The sequence below is a fragment of the Lampetra planeri genome, chromosome 15 (assembly GCF_965212315.1).
Source record: "Lampetra planeri chromosome 15, kcLamPlan1.2.h2, whole genome shotgun sequence".
NCBI classification, from domain to species: Eukaryota; Metazoa; Chordata; class Hyperoartia; order Petromyzontiformes; family Petromyzontidae; genus Lampetra; species Lampetra planeri.
This window is the reverse complement of record NC_136121.1, coordinates 7,819,934-7,844,747: the sequence shown is the minus strand read 5'-3', so window position 1 is coordinate 7,844,747 and position 24,814 is coordinate 7,819,934. Positions and strand designations below refer to the sequence as shown.

The 24,814-nt window shown below is 45.4% G+C and overlaps 2 protein-coding genes across 7 annotated transcripts in view; one reads left to right on the top strand and one right to left on the bottom strand.

Moving 5' to 3' along the window:
• Positions 1-257: 257 nt before the first annotated feature.
• PLCXD1 (phosphatidylinositol specific phospholipase C X domain containing 1) lies at positions 258-9,838 on the bottom strand. Of its 3 annotated transcripts, none has more exons than XM_078600958.1 (7): positions 9,684-9,830; positions 7,720-7,890; positions 6,024-6,160; positions 4,217-4,345; positions 2,814-2,975; positions 2,352-2,532; positions 258-1,868 (listed from the first exon to the last, which is right to left on the bottom strand). In XM_078600958.1, exons 2-7 carry the CDS (start codon positions 7,856-7,858, stop codon positions 1,606-1,608), a joined length of 1,011 nt encoding a protein of 336 aa, XP_078457084.1. In that variant the 5' UTR covers positions 7,859-7,890; positions 9,684-9,830; the 3' UTR covers positions 258-1,605. The 3 variants fall into 3 exon arrangements, with proteins under 3 accessions (XP_078457084.1, XP_078457083.1, XP_078457085.1); XM_078600957.1 differs by having other exon boundaries at positions 2,352-2,535; positions 9,684-9,816; XM_078600959.1 differs by having other exon boundaries at positions 1,333-1,868; positions 2,352-2,535; positions 6,024-6,156; positions 9,684-9,838.
• A 157-nt stretch (positions 9,839-9,995) lies between these two features.
• The window catches only part of SCLT1 (sodium channel and clathrin linker 1), a 20,801-nt gene continuing 5,982 nt past the window's right edge, over positions 9,996-24,814 (top strand). Inside the window, exons 1-17 of one of the 4 annotated variants that reach the window (XM_078600952.1) lie at positions 9,996-10,060; positions 10,389-10,440; positions 10,552-10,609; positions 11,332-11,399; positions 12,449-12,501; positions 12,662-12,734; positions 14,247-14,302; positions 14,916-15,051; positions 15,600-15,722; positions 17,144-17,209; positions 17,328-17,398; positions 18,010-18,100; positions 20,481-20,572; positions 22,353-22,530; positions 23,159-23,257; positions 23,644-23,715; positions 24,438-24,512. In XM_078600952.1, coding sequence (XP_078457078.1) covers positions 10,573-10,609; positions 11,332-11,399; positions 12,449-12,501; positions 12,662-12,734; positions 14,247-14,302; positions 14,916-15,051; positions 15,600-15,722; positions 17,144-17,209; positions 17,328-17,398; positions 18,010-18,100; positions 20,481-20,572; positions 22,353-22,530; positions 23,159-23,257; positions 23,644-23,715; positions 24,438-24,512 — 1,290 coding nt within the window. In that variant the 5' untranslated portion in view covers positions 9,996-10,060; positions 10,389-10,440; positions 10,552-10,572. Of the gene's footprint in view, positions 10,441-10,551; positions 10,610-11,331; positions 11,400-12,448; positions 12,502-12,661; positions 12,735-14,246; positions 14,303-14,915; positions 15,052-15,599; positions 15,723-17,143; positions 17,210-17,327; positions 17,399-18,009; positions 18,101-20,480; positions 20,573-22,352; positions 22,531-23,158; positions 23,258-23,643; positions 23,716-24,437; positions 24,513-24,814 lie in introns of all 4 variants that reach the window. The other 3 variants (XM_078600954.1, XM_078600955.1, XM_078600953.1) reach the window with 3 other exon arrangements.

Below are 24,814 nucleotides of genomic sequence, written 5' to 3'. Positions count from 1 at the left end.
GTCACACTAAATTATACACTATCGGTGGCCGATTAGGTTTAAACAAATGATTTCGCACATTATCTTATCTACATGATTTAGATAATGGATAGAAATTTTATATTTGCGGACAATCTGTATGTCATCAGTTGCAGTATGGGTTGCCGCAGGAAGAGCATTTTCATTTTGCCCTTCAAATGTCTGTTCATGTTTCATCTTGTCCCCTATAATGCAAAGAGCAGGCTGTATTCATGTTGTGCTCAGACAGAAAAAAGGCGTGCCATCAGTGCTTTTTATTTTTCATAGAATATAGATGATCATTTTTCAAAAATACAAAAATCATAACTGTACAAAAGCCCACCACTGTTTGAAAGCAACTTAAATCTTTCATTTAAACACTTCCAATCCATAATGTCCCCGAGTGATTAACACAAAAATGCGTCCCTGCACCTGCGTGCTTAGAATACAAATGACTTGCATGCATTGCATGGAAATTCACTGCTACTCCCGGGAAAAGAAAAAATATATGATTCAATTATGCTTTTTTGGCTTCAGGGTGAGCTTGTTCAGCACACACAGCCAAACTGGCTCAAGTAGGTCGTTAACTGCAGGGGAAAATATCCACACAGTCGACATGCTGAAAATGCAGCCTGGTGTAGTCTCAATTATCTAACCACTTGTACGCAGGAGATTGTCATTTCCAAGCACAATTATCTCATTGTTCAATGAATGCCACGATTCACTTTAAATTTAAAGCCACGACCAAAAAATTGCCACCCATAGTTCAGAAGTTTACAGTCCATCCTGTTATGCGAATTTTTCTAATGGCTCATCTCAACCTCGCACCGATGGTAAAGTAACTTTTAAGATTTCACGCAATGGCAAAATGTCTTTAGCCTTTTATGTTGGTTCTAAAGAAAACTTGAGAACAGATCATTTTTGCTTAGTCCGGGTGGCATAAGACACTAGTTTCCCAATTTCCCAGCAGCCTGTAACACAATCTCACAAATATTGCTGTTATGTTTTGCTTTCTGTTCATTCAAATATGGCAAATACAGGACTTAAATTTAGAAAAAAAAGACAGATTCCTCTTATAGCCTTAACATACTGGTGGGGCAAGTGCTGTTGGCGAGCATTTATGAAGGCCGGAACGGCACATGAGGGGGTGGGTGGCCAGCACCATACCCAACCGTCTTTGTCTCCCCAAGGGCAATATTTATACACTACACCGGGTACTCATTTGAGGCCGAATCGACCTAGGGGAGGCCCGGGACCGGTTCAGATAATACCGGTAGAGTAGGCAGTATCACACATTCATTTGTTAATGGTCATCAGGAATATTGCAGTGCAATCTTTCCATAATAAAAAAAATTGTATCACACTATTGCCACTATACAGTAATCAGATGTTCCAACCACTGGGAATAATTTTACAAAAGTTCACATTCGCAATCATTAAATGTGAAATAACCTTGATACATCAGATATTCCCTTAACCAATCAAATTTCCAATCAGCTCTAATATAGCACTAATATAACTTGCCGAGAATGGATTCACAGCTGAACGGGTACACGAGAATACATTTTCGTACCGCTACAAATCGAGATTCCGACTGTCGCCGATGAACTACCGTAAAACCTTTGTGGCGTCGGGAACACGCTGCAAGAGTTTCCAATTGAGGGAAATGATGGTGGACACGACGTCGGGCACCGTGAAGTCCGTGCCAATCACGTTTACACAAGCGGGGGCGGCACCCGGAGTCTGCTGCACGAGCCACTCCATGACGGCAGGAAGCGCGCCCTCGGTTATCTGACGGATGGAGCCGCGCAGGTTCTCCATGATGTACCGCGAGTCTGGCGTCAGGTTCATGCCCGCCACAAAAAATCCATCTGCCACAAATAATCCACATGGATGCAGTCAAAAATGTCAAAAGCATGTACTGGCGCTCAAACAAGCATTAGGCAGAGCGCATATCAAATGACAATCCAGAGTCAAGTCGTGATAATTACATTTCTACGATAGGAATTAGCCTGTGTGATAACCACCATCATCTTTTACAAAGGAGGTAAATTATTTTATGGACCTGGAACACATGATGATGGGCCAAGTCGTCCGCAATCAGGATTTGAACTCGTGACCAGTGACTAAACATTTGCCGTGCTCCCACAGCGCCACCCAACCGACATCAATGTGCATTGCAGCATATTTTAATATTCGTGTATCAATTTATAGCGACGCGACACCACCTTCGGGCTTTTATCGAGGTGGTGGCAGCATGCTCCTGTAAGTTATTATCGGATTGCTCTGCACCACGCAGTCCTGTACTGCGCATGTAGTCGTTTGGATCCCCCTCTCCCCTGTGTGTGGCTCACCCCTCCGTCCCAGCTGCAGCTCCCGGTTGAGGTATTCCAGTAGCTTCTTGATGTCCGTCGTATCTCCCCATAGGTACGGAATGTTGTGCCACAGTTGCTCGTGCAGAGACACGCTTTCCCGGTTGTCGTAGAAAACTATCACCTGGTATCCGGCGCTCCACATCCAGCGAAGGGTCACCTGCTGCTTTAATAGGGAGAATGGTGATAGGGTTGACATTCAACTTTTTTTTTTCTCAATGAGAACTCAGACGTTCACGTATGCCATCAATACAAATGTCACGATCCTTTATTTATACCGCACTTCCAATGCCGTGCACCGAGAATTATCGTAAATAATGAAAGCTCCGTCAGTCCGCTGCTATGGCGAGGCTTCCCCACGCTGTGGCGGTCATAGGGATAGTTTCGATCATACACGTCGCCTAGCTAGCGGTGAACTCTCGGGGATGGCCTGCGCCTCAACACCTGCTCTTGCCGTGGGCACAGCTTGGAGCCGAAGGTGGCCTTCAAGGCAGCGATGAGCATCTCGTGCATCTGGCTGTTGACGTCGTAGAATGCAGCGCAGTCGAGGAGCAGCACTTCGCGTGGGTGAGCGTTGAGCCATTCGCGCATCTCACTCAGACTGTCCTGGGAGGGCAAGAGGTGGTATCGGGTTGGAGGAGGGGGGGGGGGTTCTTCACTGATTGAAGAATGCTTCATCGAGTCTCAAGACTTGCAGCTAAGTCCCCATGTTGTGAGATGTGGACAAGTATTTAATCCAAGGTTTGAATGTTCAAGCAAGGCATATACAGGGACAGAACTCGAAAATTTAATACACATGTAATAATGTTCCAGGAGACTGGACGCCGGGGTTTGGAGGCACACGTATTTATTTCGTGTCGGTACAGCACAACACTGACATACAACACTGGAGGGGGTATCGGCCCCCTCACCCGTCTAACTGGGGATACACTCTCTAGCTACGCCTAGCCTACCTCTGGGTCCTCCACTAACGGGCTAGGGGAGGCTAGCTAGCCCGACACTGGTAAGTCGGGCTCACGGTACCCGGAGTCCCAGACCAGCTCTTACAAGAGCACCGGCTCTGGCTCTCGGGACCACGCCACTGGCTCGATCCTGTTCGGCCCTGATAAGGGCGGCGATCCAGGGGAGTCCAGGGCTCTATCTACGACGATCTTCAGCCTTCACTGGTTAGCTTCAACATCTCTCCCCGAGCCCTCCGGCTCATCCCCTTTTATACCAAAACCCCCGCTGAGGGGTGGGGCCCCGGGGGATCCCAGCTCCGAGTCAGCCCCCCAGGCTGCCCGATGCGGACGTCGCTGGGAGCACCTTCCCGTGCACCGACATAGCCACGCCCACTGTTTTTTTCCCATCTGATCCCATTCTATAACAGCCCCTCCGTAACACCCCTACACACATTTAACTAACAACCTCCTTCCTATCCTGTCATCTGTTGGGCATCTCCCATCTTGATAGGCTGGGAATCGCATACAAAGACCTTTATCTTTATATACGGATGATTATGGCAAGTGCTGTTTGTGAGCACCTATCGCACGAGGTGGTTGGTATGGCCAACACCACACATGGACACCTTTGTCCCCCCCCAGTGCTGTTTACACACTGCCACATACACAGTATTAATTTAGGCGGAGTCAACCTCGCGGAGTCAAGGGACCAGTTCAGATAATCACCACTGGTGTTACCTGTGCTAACCATTGGACTACTGCTCCCCATAAGTCACGCACACACACACGTCTATGTTGGCATGAACCAACAAAACTGACTCCAAGGCTAGGGGACTACAGGTGTATGCCTCCACAACCAGCAGCTCCATCTCATTTGCACACACAGCAACAGAACTCCTTCCGCACCTGCACGGTGAGCGTGGTGTAGAACCCGTGAGTGTAGCGCAAAATCTCCGTGGGGTCCTTCTGGTAATGCGCGATCCGCAAGTCGAGGTAGCGCACCCCAATGTCGAGCTGCCCGCTCACACCGAAGTCCTGCGCAAGGGCGATAAACAGTCAGGGTTCAAGTCCCGGATCTCCACACAGTCCTGTGAACCGGCACCATTCCTGGCGGTTCAGGTGACGACCGCCTTTTTACACATCATCGTGTGTCCGTGAGCAGTTTCTATCGAGCGATGCCAATGCAACGCCACAAAATTAAATGGCAAAATTGGAAACGTTCTACATCGTTTTCATGGGCAATTACTGAAGTGCATGTTGGAATTGAAGACTTTTGAGCACTTTGGAAATGCCATTTGTTTCAGACAGCTAAACTAACGCACCCTAACAAGACAAAGGATGTAAGAGTTGTTGAAATAAGACGGCATACCCACATATTTATTACACTGGTAAAGTTCATTTCAAGCAAGCAAGCAGGCTTTTATAAGTGCACACCACTCAAATGAATGATAACCAGTGATTACATGTGGGGAAGATTGGCTCCTCACACTTGTTTGAATGTGAAGATAATTAGCCTTTCTTTATTATTATTATTTTGTTAATGGAATGTCAGCCAAGGCAAGTAATTAGACTTATAGAGGGTGATGAATGGGAGATGGAATCTGCGTGCTTTAAGCAGCTGCGCCAGGACTAAAACTGAGGCCGTCGGCACGGAGAGAGGCTTCAAACTCAACGACTGCCCTGGGACTCGTTGGTGAATGGAACCCGGCCTCCCCTGAAAAACCTCTGGGGAGGTCCTTTTTGAAGGGCCCTCACCCCATGTGGATGTTCAGATATCTGGCTGCCCTGGTTGTCCCTGGGACTCATTAGGGGGCTCATTGTTGCTGGTGCGGATCCCTGGTTGCTTTGTGACAGGCTGTACCACGGAATTGCTCCATTTCGCCTCTCCCGCACTTACCTCCCTCGACCCCCCCCCCACATCCTTTCTATGTTGACATAGTAGTTTTTCACATTTGTAAAGTGCCTTGAGAAGCAATTGCATTTATATACGACTAGCTTTACTACCCGGCTTCACCCGGGACTTGGATTCACCACGCCCCGCCGCCTTTGTCTCCCCAGTGGCGATATTCACACCACAGCAGTTACTAGTTTGAGGCCGAGTCGACCTAGGGGAGGCCCAGGACCGGTTAAAATAATCGTCACCGGTGGTGGTCGTGAGCAGGAATCAAACTCGGGTCGCCGGGTTCGTAGCGCAGTGTGCTAAGCACTACACTACCGCTCCCCACACGCGCGTCCACAGGTACACATACACGTGCTTGCTGCAGACAACTTTCAGGGTGCGTACGGCAGTAAACGACTGAAATAATAAAGCAATGCTGCGCGAAGAACGCCTTAGACCAACACATTTGTATGGCACTTTACCCGCGGAGGGTTAGGGGGGTGACATCAGCAGGCACACTGCGTGACGCTTCCGCACACGGGTCACATGACAGATGTGACGTCACAGCTCACTTGCCGTGCAAAATATATGCATAATTGCGCCCTCCCCCCCCCCCCAAAAAATACAAAAGTCTATTTTTAAAAAAAATTTCATGGTGTACAGTCTGGCAAATTTCAAGTTTGTTGATGTCGGGAAGTATGCTAAACATTTTGAACAGACACACATATTCACAAATTTCCCTTTTATATATATAGATATACATTGAAAATGCTGTTCATTGGACCACGAGTGGCTGGCCAAGCCGGTTTACATGGGCAAGCGACGAGCACTCACTTGCGTGTAGCTGTAGCTGTAGATGATGGGGCGCGCGATGCAAGGAATCACTTGCAAGAGCGTGTGCAGGATCTGTGGCTGAGATGGCTCAAGCGACGATGTTGCATCCAGGTCGAAGGTCATGGTGTCGTGGCTGCCTGCCGACAGACGTAGCCACACTTTTAGGATGAAGTCCAGGAGTAGACTGGGAGGTGTGAGTGCTTCAGCAACAGGGCTGTTCCCTCCACACAGTGTCTTCAACCCCCAACTGACTTTACATAATAACCTTTATTAAATAAGGCTTGAAGTGAACCTCCATTCTAAACATTTTCTGAATCAGCATTTAAATAATTCTGAGACAGGCATATTACCGCACTTTTAAAATCAAAGTATTGGTTACGGATTTAAGACTCTTTAAAAAAAGTCTTAACATCTGATGTAATTTTTTTTTAATTATAAACCTTTGACAAACACAATTACTGACCAACACATGGAAATCATGGTTGTGATTTTATTTATTATACCAAAGACACATTTATTATTGGCCAATGGAAAAGACACATTTAGGAGCTGTATGCAAGCCGAGTCATGCATCTGATAATGGATCTAAATTAATTTCAAGAGACAGCATTCCAAACAAACAAACCTCATTGCAGATACATACCTATGCAGTGTCCAGGGTTATCCGACTCAAGTTATTTTTTTTATTAAGTAGTGAAAAGTATTTTTTTTTCATCACAGACATTAAGTGACAGTGCTCTCGTGACAAACTGCATTGCATTAAAAGTATTTGTGAAATCGCATTCACATCACTTTTGTTCGTATGGCAAATAAAAAACAACTGTGTGCCCGAGTCTGGTAATCCATTTTATGGCATGAGAAGTTGTATGATGTAAAGTATAGCGTCCATACCTCCTGTGTAATCCTATGTGTAGTGGTCGGTTATGTAAGAATCAGAATATATATTTATTCGGAACGAATCCAAAAAACTATAAAGCTCTTTCTCAGATGTCCAGTAGAATAGATTTAACTTTACCACATTTACAAAAGGGAGACTATTTTTTTTATTTGTGAATGAAATAGCCGCACCTGTTGTGCTTTGTTCAAACAATTACACGCAGCCCCATTGGCTTCTTCTATACTGGCTGAAGCAGCAGGTAATTCCCGAATAGGATAATTAATTTCAGAATGAGTTTCAGAAAGAGTTTCAGAATGACGCACTTGGCCATAACTATAAAAGTCTATTTTAGTAACAATGAAGCGTCAAACTCCTTTCGGACAGAAAAGGAATACACGTCAACCTAGATGTGTATCTACATTAGCTGTTAGCTTTTTGTACTGCATCTTCCTCAAATGGGAAGCTACTTTCACGTAATAGCTAGCAAACTAGACTTCCAATTCAGTTCTGTGGGTCAATCTCCTGGCATGGCAATTGAAACAATGGTAAGGCTTAATAAAAAAAATCTCCCACCTGTAAAAATGATAAAATAAAAAAATAGTATAATGGATACTGTACACCACAATGGGTATGATGTTACAAGTGGTGGGTACACCCACCTCTTCCAAGATGTCTGGTCAGTGTGGAAGAGTAGGCCAACATATCCTCCGTCGTGTGGAGGCACCTTCCTCAAGCAGGATAGTGTGAGAGCAAACACAACGCAGGGCCCGCTGCAACCTTTAACCTCACCATCATTGCCGTGCTCAACGATTCATTTACCTGGGATGGCGAGGTGACACAGGGGGATATCCCAGAGAGCTTCAGGCAGCCCCGCCATCCAGTCGCTGTTTGGGATCCGTCGAGTTGCCTTGACCAGGGCGAGGTCTTCCTCCAACACGTCTACAGTACAAGTGCTCATCTCGCCAGAGGTCAGCTAACAGGGGTCGTTCTCTAAAACAACAGCAGCGCCAGTCTTAAAAGACATCAACAATACCCAAACACCGCTTCTTAATCACGGAAAAGAAGACTTGAAATGTACTTGTGTGTTGAATTTCTTTCGCACCGCACGTAGCCAACTGTTCTGATCTATACCGATTTAACCCTTGGGGCTAAAAAGCAGTCGCTCTTTGGTCAAACGAGGTACTGGCGACGGAATTCTCGTTCACGCTATATATAGCACGACGCAGTGACATTTGACAAATGACTCGGTTCGTTCAGAGTCAATTATTCGTTGCAACGCCAGCCTGGTTTCAACTACGACCGCAATCGAGCCCGGTGTTTGTTAGCAATGACAACATTCTCATCAGCTGGCTCTCGGTCTAGGCGGTCAAACGAGCCGCGCGTATCGTGCATTCGTTGGGCTTTTTTTTATTTCCAGCACCGGGCATATATACTTTAAACCAAACCCGAGCCCTCTTCACAGTGCAGCACAGCCAACTAATTGTCTGGCTCGACGCCCACCTTCAACAAACCCGCATTAAACCAGGGCGGTGATGTATGGTCAAGGAACCCCTCGGCGTGGGGAGGGACTAATCTAGCAGCGGGTTGAAATGGGAGCGATCACCGCATTAAAGACCCCCCCCCGCCGCCTCGACAAAGGTGTTCGTGCAGATCAGATCGCAAACGCGTGGTCATTAAAATCACCGCAAATGCAAACACATCTACACCACATTACGACGCAGACGTTGCCCGTTTAAATAGACAGAGTTGCGGAAAAGCGTTGTAAAAGTTCCCCTTTAAAGGTTTAAATACACAACACGGCGAGGTAGGCGTTACAGTCCCCATTAAAAAGTGTTGACATGGACACGATGCGCGCGTGTGTGGGCGTACTGCCAACGCCGGTGCTGCGCTAGTCGTTTCAAAGAAAGACTGTACACCGAGCAATGTCATTTGTCGCACAGATCTGCACAGACGAATTCCATCCCCCACCCCCACGCACACGCCTCCTCGTTGCGCTTGTTTGGATTTAAAACTCTTAAAACTCATTATCCCGGAGAAGCCGGGATAAATGACAATACGCGGGGATTACTATAAAACTACTGGGGAATTTTTTTCTTATATTACCAGGTCCTTAAGGCACACTTAACTATAAAGTTATTTGTTAGATGCGACCTGGCCACAAATGATAGCTCAACCAAGTGGCGTGCCATGTGAACATTTATAGCAGCCAAATACTCTAAACGCGCTTTTCTAATTCTAAATGTGTTAAATGGAAAAACCAGGGTGGGGATCGAACCCAGGTTCGCCTACATACCAGGCGAGGTAATTGACATCACGCGAACATGGCGCCCCTAATAATGTTAGTAGTCCACGAGACCTCTACTGCTGGATGAACGCCTCAAGCCGTAGGCATTTCCCACGACCCGACGACGTAACAATACAGCGAGCACCTGCACGCGAGCCATCTCCTCGATTGACGAACCCTATAGTGCGTGTTCTCTCCTTTGGCTGCCACTCCGTCGTAAATCACGACCCCCGGCTATCAATCTTCTACTTCCGTGTCCTGCCCATGATGTATGCACTTTAATCCATGCGTTCCTCTTCCCGTCTCAGTTTAATTCCAAGCACATCTTCATGCTTCGTCGCGCACATTTCAGCGCCTTCCTTTGCTCATGACGGTTCTGAACAATGTCACCGGTCACGCACACAAACTGATGGACCTTAAAAATAGAAATCGAAACAATAACAATAATACTGGGATGCTTCAACAGAGCACGCTTTAAAAAAAAACAGAGGCTAATTACCTCGCCGCGTTGTCTCGACAGCTTGGCGTGCGATCTGTCGTCGTATACTTTGCTGCTTAACTGCTTCCGTTGGAAATCGTCCAACAATTAACTTCCTCGCTCCAGCCTCACCCCTGCTGTATTTTTATACGCGCGGTGGCAGCGGCGGCCGCTCCGCCCACGTGGCGGCGGCAGCGGCGGCTCCACCCACGTGGCGGGCGGGGGGCGGCACCCGGAAGTCGGCGCCGCGCGTCACTCAAATCGCGGCCGTCCGATTGGTCGCCGCGTGCCCGCTTGAGCCCGGCGCGCCGCGCTCCGATTGGTCCGCGAGCTCGCGGGGCGGGGCTATTCGAGCGGTGAATTGAAGCGGGAGAGACGCTTTACGTGAGGCGATGCCGGTGTGACTTTCGGTATTTTTGTCGTTGTTGTTGTTAAGCGTAAATAGTTTGAAGTGAAGGGGACGTTTACGTGAGGGGGTGCCAGTGTTGCTATCGATATATTTTTGTTAAGCGTAAATGGTTTTACGTGAGGGAGACGTTTACGTGAGGGGATGCTAGTGTTGCTTTCGGTATTTTTGTTCAGCGTAAATAGTTTTACGTGAGGGGGTACCGGTGTTGCTATCGGTATTTTATTGTTAAGTGTAAATTGTTTTCTTTTTTTAAGTAAATAATTTCCAGCCGTCGGGTTCTCTCTCCGTAATTTGTACTCTGTTCGATTGTTTTTTAGCGTCGTTAGTCGAGACGGGAGTGCGTCAATTGACACCAGGCCGCACCCACCGGTAATCGCGGTTTGCACGTGAAGTTAACACCCTCATTGCAACGATTGTGAACGTCCACGTACACCGTCGATGGCTCGTGATTTGTTGTCGATATGATTTGCCGTTTGGCAGTGAATCCACGGATCGCGAGCGATGAGCGCTGAGGATGCGGCGTTCCTGAGGCAGCAGGGTGAGGAGCCGTGTTGCCACGGCGACACAAGCGGCGTCACGCGATTTCCCTTCCACATCCATCATCATCATTATAATAACTATTATAGATATTATTGGTTCTTTCGGTTATAAGTCACGTAGAAGGGAAATAATAAAATAATACAAATATAAAACAATAAAATTCTCACAGCGTCGCGAGATTTCCCTTCCACATCCATCATTATTATAATAACTATTATAGATATTCTTGGTTCTTTCGGTAAAGTCACGTAGAAGGGAAATAATAAAACAATACAAATATTAAACAATAACATTTTCACGACATTTCGACTGCAACACAAGCAATCCCAGAGGTCGCAATCGGGTACCCTTACCCTACCCGATACCCGGCCGGGTACGGGTAGCCGGGTATCGGGTAGGGTACGGGTACGGGTACCCGTTTGCGACCCTGGTGCGGCCGGGTACGGGTAAGGAATCACAACCCGTTTGCGACCTCTGGTGCAGTGTACTATCCGCTGTGCCACCCAATATACAATGCATTTGCATTACAGCATTATCATTCAACCCAGGGTAAACCCATGGAGAACTGGTGCAATTGTTCCTACGAATGCCTATATGTCGTGCTAAACAGTAATAGTTATTTATTTTGAGAGCCCAATAAGAGACTGTGTGTGGCTCTTGCATGAGGCAGATCCAGAATTATACGAATAACTAAATGTGATGCGGTGGTCTCGTGTCCAGTGCAACGGCTCAACGCAGTTCTCAATCGGTACCAGGTCAAGTACTTGGCCCCACCTGCCTCCACACCGGTACGTGCTGCATGTTTCCACATGCTGGCTGCTCACTCGAGCGAATAAATACACTTTTCTCAGTCTATAGGCTTAATTTATTTCACACATAGTTTGCACAGGCAGTGCATATTTAGTATGTGTTCATCTAAAATACTAGCACACAACACGATGTAACTAACCCATTATACAGGGTGTTTCAAAAAGATGGACCCGATTTGAAATTGCTATATCTCTGCAACCACGAACCGCCCATGAATGAAACTCTTACCACTTGAAAGGGCGGGGTATAGAGTTTTAAATGATTACCGCTAGATGCCTCTCCCAGCGCACTAACAGCCCCTAGCCTCAGTCATTCGCAAGACGCGCTGCCTCAACGTTGGATGGGTCGCACGGGACCCCAAGACTTGGCGCTACAATAGCCCCCAAGATCCCCAGACATCACACCCTGCGACTTTTTCTTGTAGGGATTCGTCAAAGACCGTTATTTTGTGCCCCCATTAGCGACTAATCTGGATGACATCAAAAACAGAATCACGGCAGCGGTGACTTCAGTGGAAGAAGACACTTTGAGAGGCGTTTGGGACGAATTCAACTATCGTCTCAATGTTGTCCGTACAGCAGGTGGAGGGCACATAGAGCATTTATAAAATGGTTAGTAAAACTTGATAACTCATTCAACCGTTTGTGACTTTTTGTGTAATTGTAACATGTTGCCATCGTGAAATATACTGCTTTGAAATTGGGTCCATCGTTTTGAAACACCCTGTAATTTAATCTGAGAGCTAATTTGTTGATAAGCAGCTGTATTCACTATTACTGTATGTAATTAGAGTAAGAAAACATGTCAAAGCATGAAATATCATACCTGCTTGAAAGGTGCTCCTGACTGACTGTCCGTGCATCCAGTTGCAGACTGGGCAGTGTAATTTTTTCAACGTGATTTTTGTAATCCGCTTTTTGAATGTATTTATGAACTTAACCTCCAGCACCTGAACCAGCACCTAATATACATTTGCTCTGTTGATAAAGCTGAATAAATAAAGACAAATTTCAACATGGTTGTCCAGGCAGGAGTCTTTGGTGAGGGGGACCCACCAGCCCCATGGCTGACGGACAAAAGGTGAGCATATTTACACATTCGCGGCCGGTTTGAGCATTAACGGCAAATTTCAGAAGGCGAAGAAGCAAACAGTAATTCCCAGGCTTGGTCAGTGTGGCAATTCATTGCACAGTTTGTTGACCGTCCGTTTGAGCCAAAATATTTGTACTTGTCACGACAGCCTGCTCGCACCCCTCATGGCCGAATACGACCGCCACTTGGAGGAAATGGAAGGGCAGCTCCGCAACTACCAGGTGGGTGGCAATGGACCCATCCTGCATCAAACTCACAGCACAAGACCTGTCCTCTAACACGGCAACATATTTGTTTTATATCAACAAACAACATGCAACGTCTTTATAAATAGTTTGTTCTTAAGCCGTGTAATAAAAAAAAAAATATTGAATACCTTGTTATAAATCAGCCATGATCTATCCACTGTTGAATGGTGGCCTATCCAAGTTTTTGCCTTCTTTCATGGTGTCATAATGCAACGATCCAGCTTCAACATATGAGTTTATCTCATCCCTGCATCTCATGGAAGTTATCCTCTTGGACTCATTCCCTCCTTTAGCTGCCACTTTCCTCACTCTCAATCATTGCCCATCATCCCTTTTTAGCCATGCTTTCTGCCTAAGAGCATTTATTTTTCTTGACAGTCAGTGTGATGTTGATGCATCTCTTCATGCTTCTTTGTGCGCTTTTCAGATTTTGTTCCATATTCTTTATCTGTTTGTATATATGATGAGACCATAACCTTGTTACACGTGAGAACCCGGTTTAATCATGGATAGATTTAACCTTGATTCGAACCTTGATTTGAATCCTGCATCTCAGCAATGCCAGCTCATTGCCTTGACTTGGCATTATAAACGGTCACCAGGCCACCTAAGATTCAATAAAAAATATTGACAGCTCCAATGTTGCCAACTTAGAGGTGTGCCTGGCGGTGCCCTCACCTGCTGCTCCTATTTGCAGTTACTTGGCTGCTGAGACTGCTGGGGAAACTGTAATTTACTGCATATTGCCCTGATGGTTGTGTGTGTAATGTGCAAGTGTATAATGCATTTTATTGGCTCATAGAGCACATTGTGGTTTAAAGTTAGCGCTGTTTTGGGGGGGGGAGAAAATAATGGAGCGGTGCTTAGATAAGCCATAGCATTTAGCTTGCAGTGGAAGGTGTTCATGGCAGATCGATTGGCGAATGTGCTCATTGTTCCGTCACATCGTCAAAGCATGTCTCATAAAATCCTCACTATTTTAAAAGCTCGTGAAGTAACCACACTTCGTTGCTGAGCCCACTACACATTACATTATGCAGCTAATCTTTGTTTATATTTAATGCTAATTCTTTGCAGTACTGTTATCAGGACTTGCGTGCGAATAAATGTATGTATGGCTTTAAGTACACCGGGTATAAAACCTAGTGGCTCCTGCCAAAACCACTATATTTTGGCTGCTTTGATTTATTATTTTATATAACTTTGTGCTGTTTTCTTTTAGGCTTATTGTTGCCAGCCCAGTGAAGCATGACCGCCTTGTAGCTTATTTTTAATGTTTGAGCCGGCAGCAAAAACACTTTTTGTGGCCATATCGCCCCCACATAGTCTTGGTGTCACTATTGTGAGAGGACCCTTGAAATGCCTTTTGTGGGCAGCTCCTCTAAAGCCTGCAACCGTGGGTCGGCTCTTACTAGAGACCTGCACCAGTGCTGTTGTGTACGATAAGAGAGGGTCTCTTTTCAAATGTGTGCCTCTCCTCCTCAGAGCCTGATGGGCGAGATGAAGCTCAAGATGGATAGAGTGGTGGTGGAAAACGAGAGGTGGGACAACTTGTTTATAAAATGTAAAAATATGACAGCGATTCTAATTCACCTAAACAGTAACTGTTCAGCCAATCATTTTGCGAACCGAATGCATCCAGGTTACTTTCTGCATATGTAAAATCACCTTCTTCTTGAGTGCAAACTGTATTTTAGTTTTGATGTATGAGACCACCATAGCACAATGTACAATAGATGGTTACTCTGGACACTAAGTTTAAGGAGGCCTAATTTTAAATTTCCTTACGCTTTCCAACCAAGGTTGACATCGTTAATGCATTATAGCTGTCTGTCTGTATCCATCTGTCTGTAAGGAGGAAGCACGGTAACGGTCGTAAAGATAAACCATCATGAACAAAAGGGTCCTATAAAGTTGTGTTGCTATTAGAGACGTATCCTATGGAAAACCAGGAAATTTATCCAAAGGGTTATTCATACCCTCTGGGGCCTGTTGTATCATCGTAGCCTGAGGATGTATTGTTTCTTGCATGCATGGTCTGAGACCGATCATTATTTGAGCTAATTAAATACTTCCGAGGACAAATGCATCTTAGAAAGCGATACAAAATCCATGTACATGCATGATTCTCTTCCTTGTTTATCTTCTCTATAGGCTGCATGCGGAGCTGAGGAAGAGTGTTGAAACACAGCTGGATGGTGCGGCCACAAGTCTGGGTGTGCTCACTTCTGACCTTACAGAAGAGGACATGGCCAGAAACCTGCAGCAGCAGGTCCAGTTAGCCAATCAGGTGAGAACAGCATGCATGATGACACATTCTCGGACAAACCCTGTTGGGTGCAAATACAGCGACTTTATGTGGATAAACACAATCTTTGTCGCTGTGTGTTTGTGTGTGAGCATCTTGTGCGTGTTAGTCCATGCTGTGCGCAATCGCCCCTGCTTGATTGCCACTGCGCATTGGCACACTTTCCACTTGGCACATGGGGCATTGGTAGGCCTGTTATGATTCATCCTGTCCATGATTCAATTAATTGTTGCAATTAAATAAGAATGAGACCCTCTGCACACTATGTAGGTCATGGGGAATATTTGACCATACTTCACCACACTGATCACTGCAGGTGTTCTGCAGAAGGTGGCCAGAACTGATTCGGATATCAATTGCCACTGATGTTAGCCGTAACTAGGAGTTTAGCTCAGTCTTTGGGTTCATCGCGCAGCACGCTAACCACTGCGTCACCGCTAATACAGTTGTATAAGAATCATTAAATGCCTTTGGCTTACATGTACTTCCCTCCCTCGCACCTACCCCATGACCACCGCTGTGCTCGGCAGGAGAAAGAGCAGGCGCTTCAGATGTGGCGCATAACCTCGGAGGAGCTGGAGCAACTGAATGAGCTCTACCAGGAGCACGTGGGCGACGCTCAGCTACACCTGCAGGAGCGGCAACACTACAAGGTTCCTCCTCTCGCTGTCCGGGAGCTGGCAACAGAACCACCAGCAGCTGCAGCCACTGTTATTAACTTCCTTTAGTCTAGTCTGCACTTCAGCTGCAACATATAGACATTAAGCAATCTAATGTCACGTGCTCATGTGCATTGTAAAACATATGCTTATAAATAATGGCTTTGATACTGGGTTCTTCAACAGGCCCTTGGAGTGGCCTACCAAGCTCTGGCCCGCAGACAGACATGGCGTGCTGGAACAAAGAGAGACAAATTAGTGAGATGACGGAGAGAGGGTGATAAACAGGCAAGCTGTAGGAAAGATATAACGAATTGTATGATGGAAGAGAGTAAACAAGGGAGGGACAGATAAGAGAATTTGAGATAAGAAGTACACATAACGTCATGTGACATAACCTTTGTCCACTTAACCTATGTTGTCATGTGGCCCTCCAGAACACATGCATAGTGTCACATTATTACGTAGCCCGCTGGAAAATATAGTTGAAGAACCTACCTTTAATCAAGGTTAGGTCTCTTTCACTCTGGCAACACATACATACCCACCTTCTAGGTTAGTAAACAACCAGTGAACAACATGCATTGGTATGTTTACAAAGGATCAGAGTTCACTTCTGTTCTCTTTATCTTGTGAGAACCTATTGAGACGACTATGTTGTAAAGAAACTTTGTGTTCTCTTTGTTTTCTTTATGTTGCTGAAGTACTGTTGGTACATTATTGCCAACATTTGTTCCCCACTGATACTCTTTTGCACGTTTTCGAGCGTGCTGTCCATACATTTATATTGCGACACCTTAAAAAATCTCCAGCCCAGGTTTTTGTCTGGTGTTAAGCTCAGGATTTGGATTACCATGATCAAAGTTACGCTTTTCCCTTTACATATTCAATACCCTGTTCTCCAGTGAACACTCACGAATACATCGACACCCAGACATAACTTAGGTTTGTCACAGGGGCTTATGCAAGAGCTTAAATACATAATTAAGGCCCGAAGGGAAGTCTAAAATTGGGAAGAGGATTTGAAAGTTAAGCCCATATGACTTTCGGGAGCCCGAGGCTAGAGTTTGGATTTTCTAATGAATTTAAACACTTTTCCAGAGTACTCATGGCTCACTTGAAGTATATCATTCTGATGATATCTTTCAGGTATTTACCATTATTAAAAGTAGCAAATGATATGGGAAGTGTTTGATGGGCTGCACAGTATTCCTTTGAGCAGCATTTTCCACAAGGGAAAAATAGTTGGAAATAATAAAAGTTTAAAGGTCAAGGTTTATGATGTAAAAACTTTTGGCACCCTGATTCTATCCGCTGATGCTGCTGCTGTGCAATATTTATGATGCAGTCTTGCTGCTGACACATGTCTTCCTTAAAACGAACAACAAGCTCTGTCTGTGTGTGTCCTCCTGCAGGAGCATCTGATGGAGGTGCAGCAATTTTCTCAGCAGCTGCAAGTCGCTAAACAGAGGCTAGAAACGGTGAGAAAAACACAAGTCACCGACGGGCATGTTGGTTTTCAATAACTTTGTTTGACGAATATCTTTGAAATGTAACGGGGAATATCTAATTTTGGGTGACTGTACTGTGTCATTGCAGAGCAACCAGCAGCTGGCGAAAACACTCGGTGACCAAAATGTGGAGCTGAATCAGCTGCGCCTTCAGCTCCGGTACGGTCGACTCTGGCGTGCTGCACCTGGCATCGCTCTACTCTGTTTTGCTTCATCCTGCCTCATGCTCACCCTACTCCGATGCATTCTCTCTATCCACCCTGCTGTGTTGCACCCTTCCACCCTCTTGTACACCATCCTGCCTCAGTCCACCTTTTATAGCTTCGCCCGTTTGTCTTGTCTTGTCCTGCTGTGCTGCATTCTGCTTCAGTGCACAACCCCGTCTCACACTGTAACCTGTGTCACACTGCTATGCGTCACTTCTTATTCCATGAACATTTATTTAAGGCATTCATTTGAAAAAGTAAATCAATGTAGAGAAACAAAAAATATGTAAGTTGTAACAATGGTCATACATTTGAACACAGTACAATAATTCAATTCATGTGAAATTCAGTCAGAGTAATTGCTGTTGTTTGTGTTTTCATTTGCTTCAGAAATAATTACATTCATGTTTGCACATCAGTGGTGTAATCTGTAAAGTAATATTCGATGGAGATGTCAGAGACGGTGTAGTGGAAGACAGCCCTAAGGCTCCGATGTGCCGTACCCAATGCCATCACCACCACTGCCCTTTTATGGTGCCCACCCTGTATCACCCACATGTGTAGGCAGGCCAAGATGGAGCTGCGCACGTCCGATGCTAAGTCTGAGGAGCTGGGCAGGGCAATGCAGAGTCTTCGCGAGGAGCTGCTGAAGAAAGTCAGTACAGTCATGCAATGCTTGTTTCTTACATACACGGTACAACTAATCCATATATGCACGTATATCCCTTTTTTGTCAATCCACTATTGGATGTAGGGGCTTCCTCACGCCAATGAAGTTGGTGGGAGGTGGGGGGGCACTATTTGATCATGTTCACCATGCTGATCAGTGCAGGTTGGTGAAGGGGGGGGGGGAGCATAGACATTGTACAGTACAACGATTGATTTAGGTGCACTGCCATCTGCTGCTCACAACGTAACCACACCATACAATTTCCAAAACATTTTGCCATTCAATAATTTAGGAAAACCTCTACGAGTTCAGAGACACAAACACATTGGAATTTTTGACAAACGCTATTTTATATTTTTTAATGGGATCGGAAACTGGAGTTCCCAAAGAAAACCCATACAGTACATTAAATAACTACAGGCTCACACACTAATTTGCTGTACTGCCATCTCCTGGCCACCTCACAGACCAGTGGGCTTGGAGTCGCACTGTGCCGGATGACAGGCATGGACTTTCTCCTGGCATATATGGGTTTTTAACGTGTCTGAATGCGACCCCATCTCAAAATTATATTTCAACAGGGGGTCCATATGGATCTTGGGAGCTATAGTAAGTGGAACATGTTTAAAGATGGGAGGTGGAGGAGATAGTAGGCTACAGGGATAAGATGGAAAGCCAACGAGGGTAAAGGTGAGAATAAAGATTCTTCACCGAGTGAGACACTCGTAGTCAGTGGGGGAGAGGAATGTTCAGCCTGGACTTGTTCACAGAAAGGAAGTTGGCAGTGCAGTAGGTCAGGCAGAATAAGTACCAGATAACCAAACTTCCATTAAGCAGTGTACGTAACATTGCAGTGTACATACATAGTATTACTACTGTTATAATAAACATAATAAGGTTTATTATTCATCTGTGAATCCTCAGTGAGCCTCAGTGTTTTTGCCTGGATTTTTGTTGTTGTCAAACAGCAACCTTTATGTTTGTGCGTTTTTCAGCTGATTCTACCTCGATTATCTGGAATTTCCTTGCTTTAAAAGCAGGCTGCCTATTATTTACTGTTTTTTTTAAATGAGGTGTCTTAACTGCACTTCCGCGACAATGTAATTCCAACTCCCTCTCTGGTCTCTAACTTCCTCTCCTCAATTAAAACCCTCTTAAAATTCTCTACATATGCACAATTTCCCCAAGTTTGTATAGCATCTTGGCATGTGGTTGAATTTTTATGGTTTAGAATCCACATGGTAATTGCCATTCTCCAATATGTGTGGTCTTTTTACTGGGCTTCCCAGTTTCCTCACCCAAGCAAACATTAACAAAAACATTATTGGCCAGAGATCCCAAGCTGGGTTGTCATCATAATAAAATGAATCTGCTTGTTCTTGGGTAAACATTTTAAAATGGCTCTGTAGTAATAGTCTAGACTCTAGCATATATTCGAATTTTACCATAGGTATAGATCCTGGGAGGGCGATTTACTCATCAATGTTGCTCATGACCTGTGTAGGCGTCGTCACCAGTTAATTGTTGTGAAATAGGCAGGGAGAACAGACACCAGTGGAATAAGAGAAAAGGGTAGTCTGTAGCTGTTGGCATCATTTTTCTACAGCTGTCCCCACTGGCTCTGCTGCTCTTTGTGAGATCAGTCTGCTGAGTAGGGATGATGTGGTATGCGACCAAGATACTGGTTATTCATGGGTCTGAGTGATGATGTTCACAAGTCATGCAACAATAACTTGATTAATTAAATGAAATTAGTTTTTGTGCTCACGACCAATGCATCTTATTGTGAACATGAAAAATCTGTTATTAATGGTTTCTGCAAATGCTATGCAATTATTATGCTCGTGTTACATTTAGGCTGTTTGAATTTTTTTATTTTGACCATCTTATTTGTACTCTTTGGTAAAATTTTCTTTAACTTTCTGACATTTCTCTTCTAATTTTTATTTAAAAAATTCTAAGCAGTATAAATGAGAGCATTTAAATAAGACAAAACAGAATCAACCGTTGATTCGAATTCCTACCCTGAATCAAACAATTAATTTGCTGGGCAGACAGGGAGTTGGGGGTAAGGCCCACTGAGCTGTATAGATCTTTTTCAGTAGCGACCTGGTCACAAATGATTGCCCAGTGAAGTGGCTTATCATGTGGAAATGTATAGCAGCCAAATAGTAAACGCAAGTGGAGGGAAAAACTGGAGGACTTGCAGAAAAATCCATGTGACCACCGGGAGAACATGCAAACTCCAAATATACAGGTGCCGGGGTTGGGATAGAACTCACGACCACCTGCATACCAGGCAAGGTAGTTAACATCACGCCACCGTGGCACCCATGTTAATGTTCATACCCGCGCGGTGCCGCAGGAGGAGGAGGACACGGCCATGCGGGGGCAAGAACAGGCGACCGAGCGCCGCTCGCAGCAGATGCGCAAGACAGTGACGCAGCTGGATGCCAGGTATGGCCCCCCCCTCTCTCCCTCTGTAATGTCACTATAACACAAAGCAAGCACAGACACACAATCAGAGCTGTACGTTACTGTATATGTACAGCCCTTTTGTCGAGGCACTGCTGGGGGAGAGTCTCCCCACGCCGTGCCGGTTGTGGGGGCAATTTGACAATACTTCACCATACTGATCAGTTTGTGTTGGTGAAGATGGGAAGCGTAGACATGGCAGTTTCGAATCGAGAATATCAATGGTTTTTCAGCACTACCCTCTGCTGATAACGTAGCCCCTCGGTTAGCTTACAACACCTGCTTTATGCATGGCTTAGCTGTCGATATCTGATGGGATTCGTCGTGTTCCAGGTGATTTGGTCATAGGCAACAAAAGGAATAGCTGTACGTAATCCACACGGATTATATTTAATAAAATGTACGCTTTGATTTAAAGCTTTCGTGACTGCAGGGATTCATCTTCTTGGTTCTTTCGGTAAAGTCATGTAGAAGGAAAATAATAAAAGAATAAAAATAAAGCATAATAAAATAATTCTCACGACGTTTCGCCCACAACGCAAGCAGCCGTCTTCAGGTGGAGAACAGGTCTGTCGACAGACCTTTTCTCCACCTGAAGACCTGATCTCCACCTGAAGACGGCTGCTTGCGTTGTGGCCGAAACGTCGTGAGAATTATTTTATTATGTTTTATTTTTATTATTTTATTATTTTCCTTCTACGTGACTTTACCGAAAGAACCAAGAAGAAAAATGTACGCTCTCTATTCTTAAATGACGATGTACATTGTCAGCATTGCTTGCATTCAATTGCAAATGTGAAAATAAAAACTACAGAAATAATGTTCTTAAAGCTGCTGTGTGTGGGCAGACAACTGATTATATGATGTTACTGTGTTCTTCACAAACCTCACGAGAGAGTGCGAAAAAAAATTGCCCAGTGACATTTTTACACGGGTAATCCATTCTCATCTGTCATGTCTATAAACGTGATTTATTGGGCCAAATTCACTGCAACCCTTTTCAATTGCATACCACCAGGCAATATAACTTCATATCGTTCCAATGCATATTTTTGGTTTGATAGATTACATTTTAAGAAATATTACATCCTAATTTATTAACATCCAAGATAGAGTAGTGGTGCGTGCAGCTGTTAGCACACTTGGTTTTGTAGCTTGCGAGCTGTGTTTAATTCCAGGTCATGGCTATCATCATGAGCGAGTTATATGTAAACCAGTCCTGAGCTACCCATCCTTTATCAACCAACATTGACGAGCATGGTGAGGTATGGTCAAACAACCCCCCCCCCCCTTGACTCATATGCTGTGAGACAGAAAGAATAACCCAAGAATTACAAAACATGTGAAGATTGGTCAAAATCATATTGGCTGTTTTGTTATGAAAGTGGGCTTGGCAGGACATGTCATGAGAAGGGATAGTGCCCATTTTTCGTGACTGATGGTGGAGTGGAAGTCTAAGCATGCATGGTGGTGGAGTCATGACATCAGCTCGTGCAGAAGCTAGAGGGGTTGTTGAATCATGGGAATGTGAGGGATGGTGATGCCTTGGGGAGGCCTTCATAGGTAGAGTGTGGCAGCTGATGATGATATCTCTCACCCCTTGGTCAACTCTCTGCTCCTCTCTGGCTTCCTAGTCACTGTGGTGGTGGTGATGACCATAATGACGGCGGCGGTGGTGGTGATGATGATAGTAATGGCGGTGGTGACGATGGTGTTGGTGTCAGTGATGACTGCAATGATGGTATCGATAATATCGATACAGGCTACGGTTGGCAGCACAGGATGGTGACTCGCTGCGCAGGGAGCGTGATGCCCTGCAGGCACAGCTGGGGGAGGCTGCACTCCGAGCAGCCCAGCTGGAGGAAGAACGTTTCCAGGCAATGCGAAGGGCAAGTGAGGGTCTGCAGCTCCTCGATGAGGCTACGCTGATCAAGGACCAGGTGAGCCAGTTGCACTGCGAAGCTTTGCTGTTTGCCAAAAAGTAGGGATGCAGGCAGTGTGCCTTCGTCTTCCGGACATGGTGCTGATGATGCTCGTCTCTGATCCGGTAACTCGGACATACAGTTGTTAAGTCACAGACCCCAAACTGCACAGCTATGCAGTGACTTGTAGGAGGTGGAACAGCAAGTACGCTTTTGACCTGTCTGTGCATATTTTTATGTGTTATTACATTTCTCCGAGCGCTCTGGTTTATGCATCCTTAGCGTGAGTAAAAAATATATTATAATATTTTTCTCTCCTTAATTCTAGACTGCTACCCTGTTATACTCTACACTAATCCAGTTGTTGGGTCTGGAAGAGCTACAATAGCAATAATATATTTTTACTCACAAATGGTGACTTATCACTCCCTTTATTTAATACGATGCTAAAGGTATGTTATAAGGTCATGCTAGATCCCGTGAATGTATACCATAGACATTGCGCTAGATCTCTTTGACATGGCTGCATCCCAGTGTTAGACACGCGAGGGTGATTCTGCAGTGCCCGTGACATGGAAGACACGCTGTAAGTAGGGGATGTCGCACGTGTGATGGTCGTGATGGAGTTTTTTGCCGTTGGCTGCAGGCACTCCTGTGTGAGCGGCAGAAGGACGAGGAGCTGGAGAGACTGAAGGAGGCCATGGCACAGCTGGTACAGGAGGCGGCTGTCAGGACCCGCAAAGAGGTGCACACCTCCGAGCCAGGGCTGGACCCTCTTTGACTTCACGGTTGAGCGTTACAGTGGACACAACATGGCTGAGGGACCGGTATTGAAATAATTTTGGCACAAACAAGAATGAGGCCACTTTATTCACCCTGAACATTCTCAGCAATTCATGGGAAAACACTGTTTGTAGAGAAACGAGGCTCCTGATAATGGACATGCCTACAGCAGCCCAAAAGAGAGAGACATCCAATGAGGTGGCTGAAGATTAGGCCATTAAGGCCACAGACTGATGGGATTTAACAGCCAGGCACAGGTATGCCTGACTCGTTCAAGTCGTGTCGCGACGCCGAGTGGACGTAAATGTAACCCACATGTATCTTCGATCTCGTTTTGTGGCCGGGCAGGTGGAGAACGTGAAGAAGCAGTGCAACGTACAGATTTCACATTTGGTTGCGGAGCTGTCCAACCTGCAGATGGTAGGTCTTATGGCTGGCTGCAGCAGCCCTGATGCTTTGGGAATTGGTGTTTGGGCTTCGACCCTGGGACTCGTTGGTGCAGTCCTGGCTGACCCCGGTTGTCCCTGGGGCTCGAATTGGTGTTGGGCCTCGGTTGCTTTAACCCAGGATGTGCCGTGTTGTTGCTCTGTCTCTCCTGGTAGACGCAGAGGGGCATGCGTCACAAACTCTGCTCAGTTTAATGGGAAAGAAGACACTGTCCTCAGCCCCTCGACTCTGCTACTTCCCTAAATATATTTCATTGAAGCATCCTGAAATATGTTAGTTTAATTTAGACGTTACATAAATTCAGATAGTTGTTTATGTTGTGGCGCCGGTGTCACTATAGGCGACTATAGTGACACTGAAAATGGCAACCGCTGCTCTGCTGTGGGACCGCAGAGGCAATCATGATTTAACTAAGGGGGTTGTCCTAGTCGGTGTCACTTCCCTTCATAACAATAGTTTGAATTTATATAGCATAGAAATGCAATGATAATTCTGTATGGAGACACCATGTCTGCATTTAGACGCTTTCTAAATTATAATTGTTATTGCGACTCCAGCGATGGTGACATAGAAAATGTGAACCACTGCTGTAGAATATCGATCTGCGTTACACGGAGTCCTGTTTCATTCAGGGCAGGGTCAACGCGGCAGCTCGCTCCCGTTGTTTGTGACGCACGCCCCTCTGTGTCCACCAGGAGTGCAGTGACAAGCAGAACCTGATGGATCGGGCCATCAGGGAGAAGAGGGCAGCCGAAGATGAGCTGGAGAAGGTGCGGTATTTGTGTTGTTTGTCCATCATAAGTAACAGGTGCAATAGTAGCATGTGAAGTCAGAGATTATATTAATGCATTCTAATAGTAATGATAATTTATATCGCAGCGCAACATGCCAAAACACATTACAAGACTGCTGATTCATCATCTTATGAATCCCACTGGTATACTCACATTGGGGTAAATAAAAGTCAATGATGGCCTGAAAGCAAAACAGGCTGCTTATTAAAAATAATAACCATTATTGTAAATGTTAGCCTATTACATGTTTTTTTGTTACAGGGAAATATTAATGATGA

Coding starts and splice junctions, on each gene's coding strand:
- PLCXD1 (XM_078600957.1), bottom strand. CDS start 7,858: ATGAGCACTTGTACTGTAGACGTGTTGGAGGAAGACCTCGCCCTGGTC. Junction 4,346..6,023: donor ACAGCTACAGCTACACGCAA/GTGAGTGCTCGT, acceptor GCCCTTGCGCAG/GACTTCGGTGTGAGCGGGCA. Junction 2,536..2,813: donor TGTGCCCACGGCAAGAGCAG/GTGTTGAGGCGC, acceptor TCCCTATTAAAG/CAGCAGGTGACCCTTCGCTG.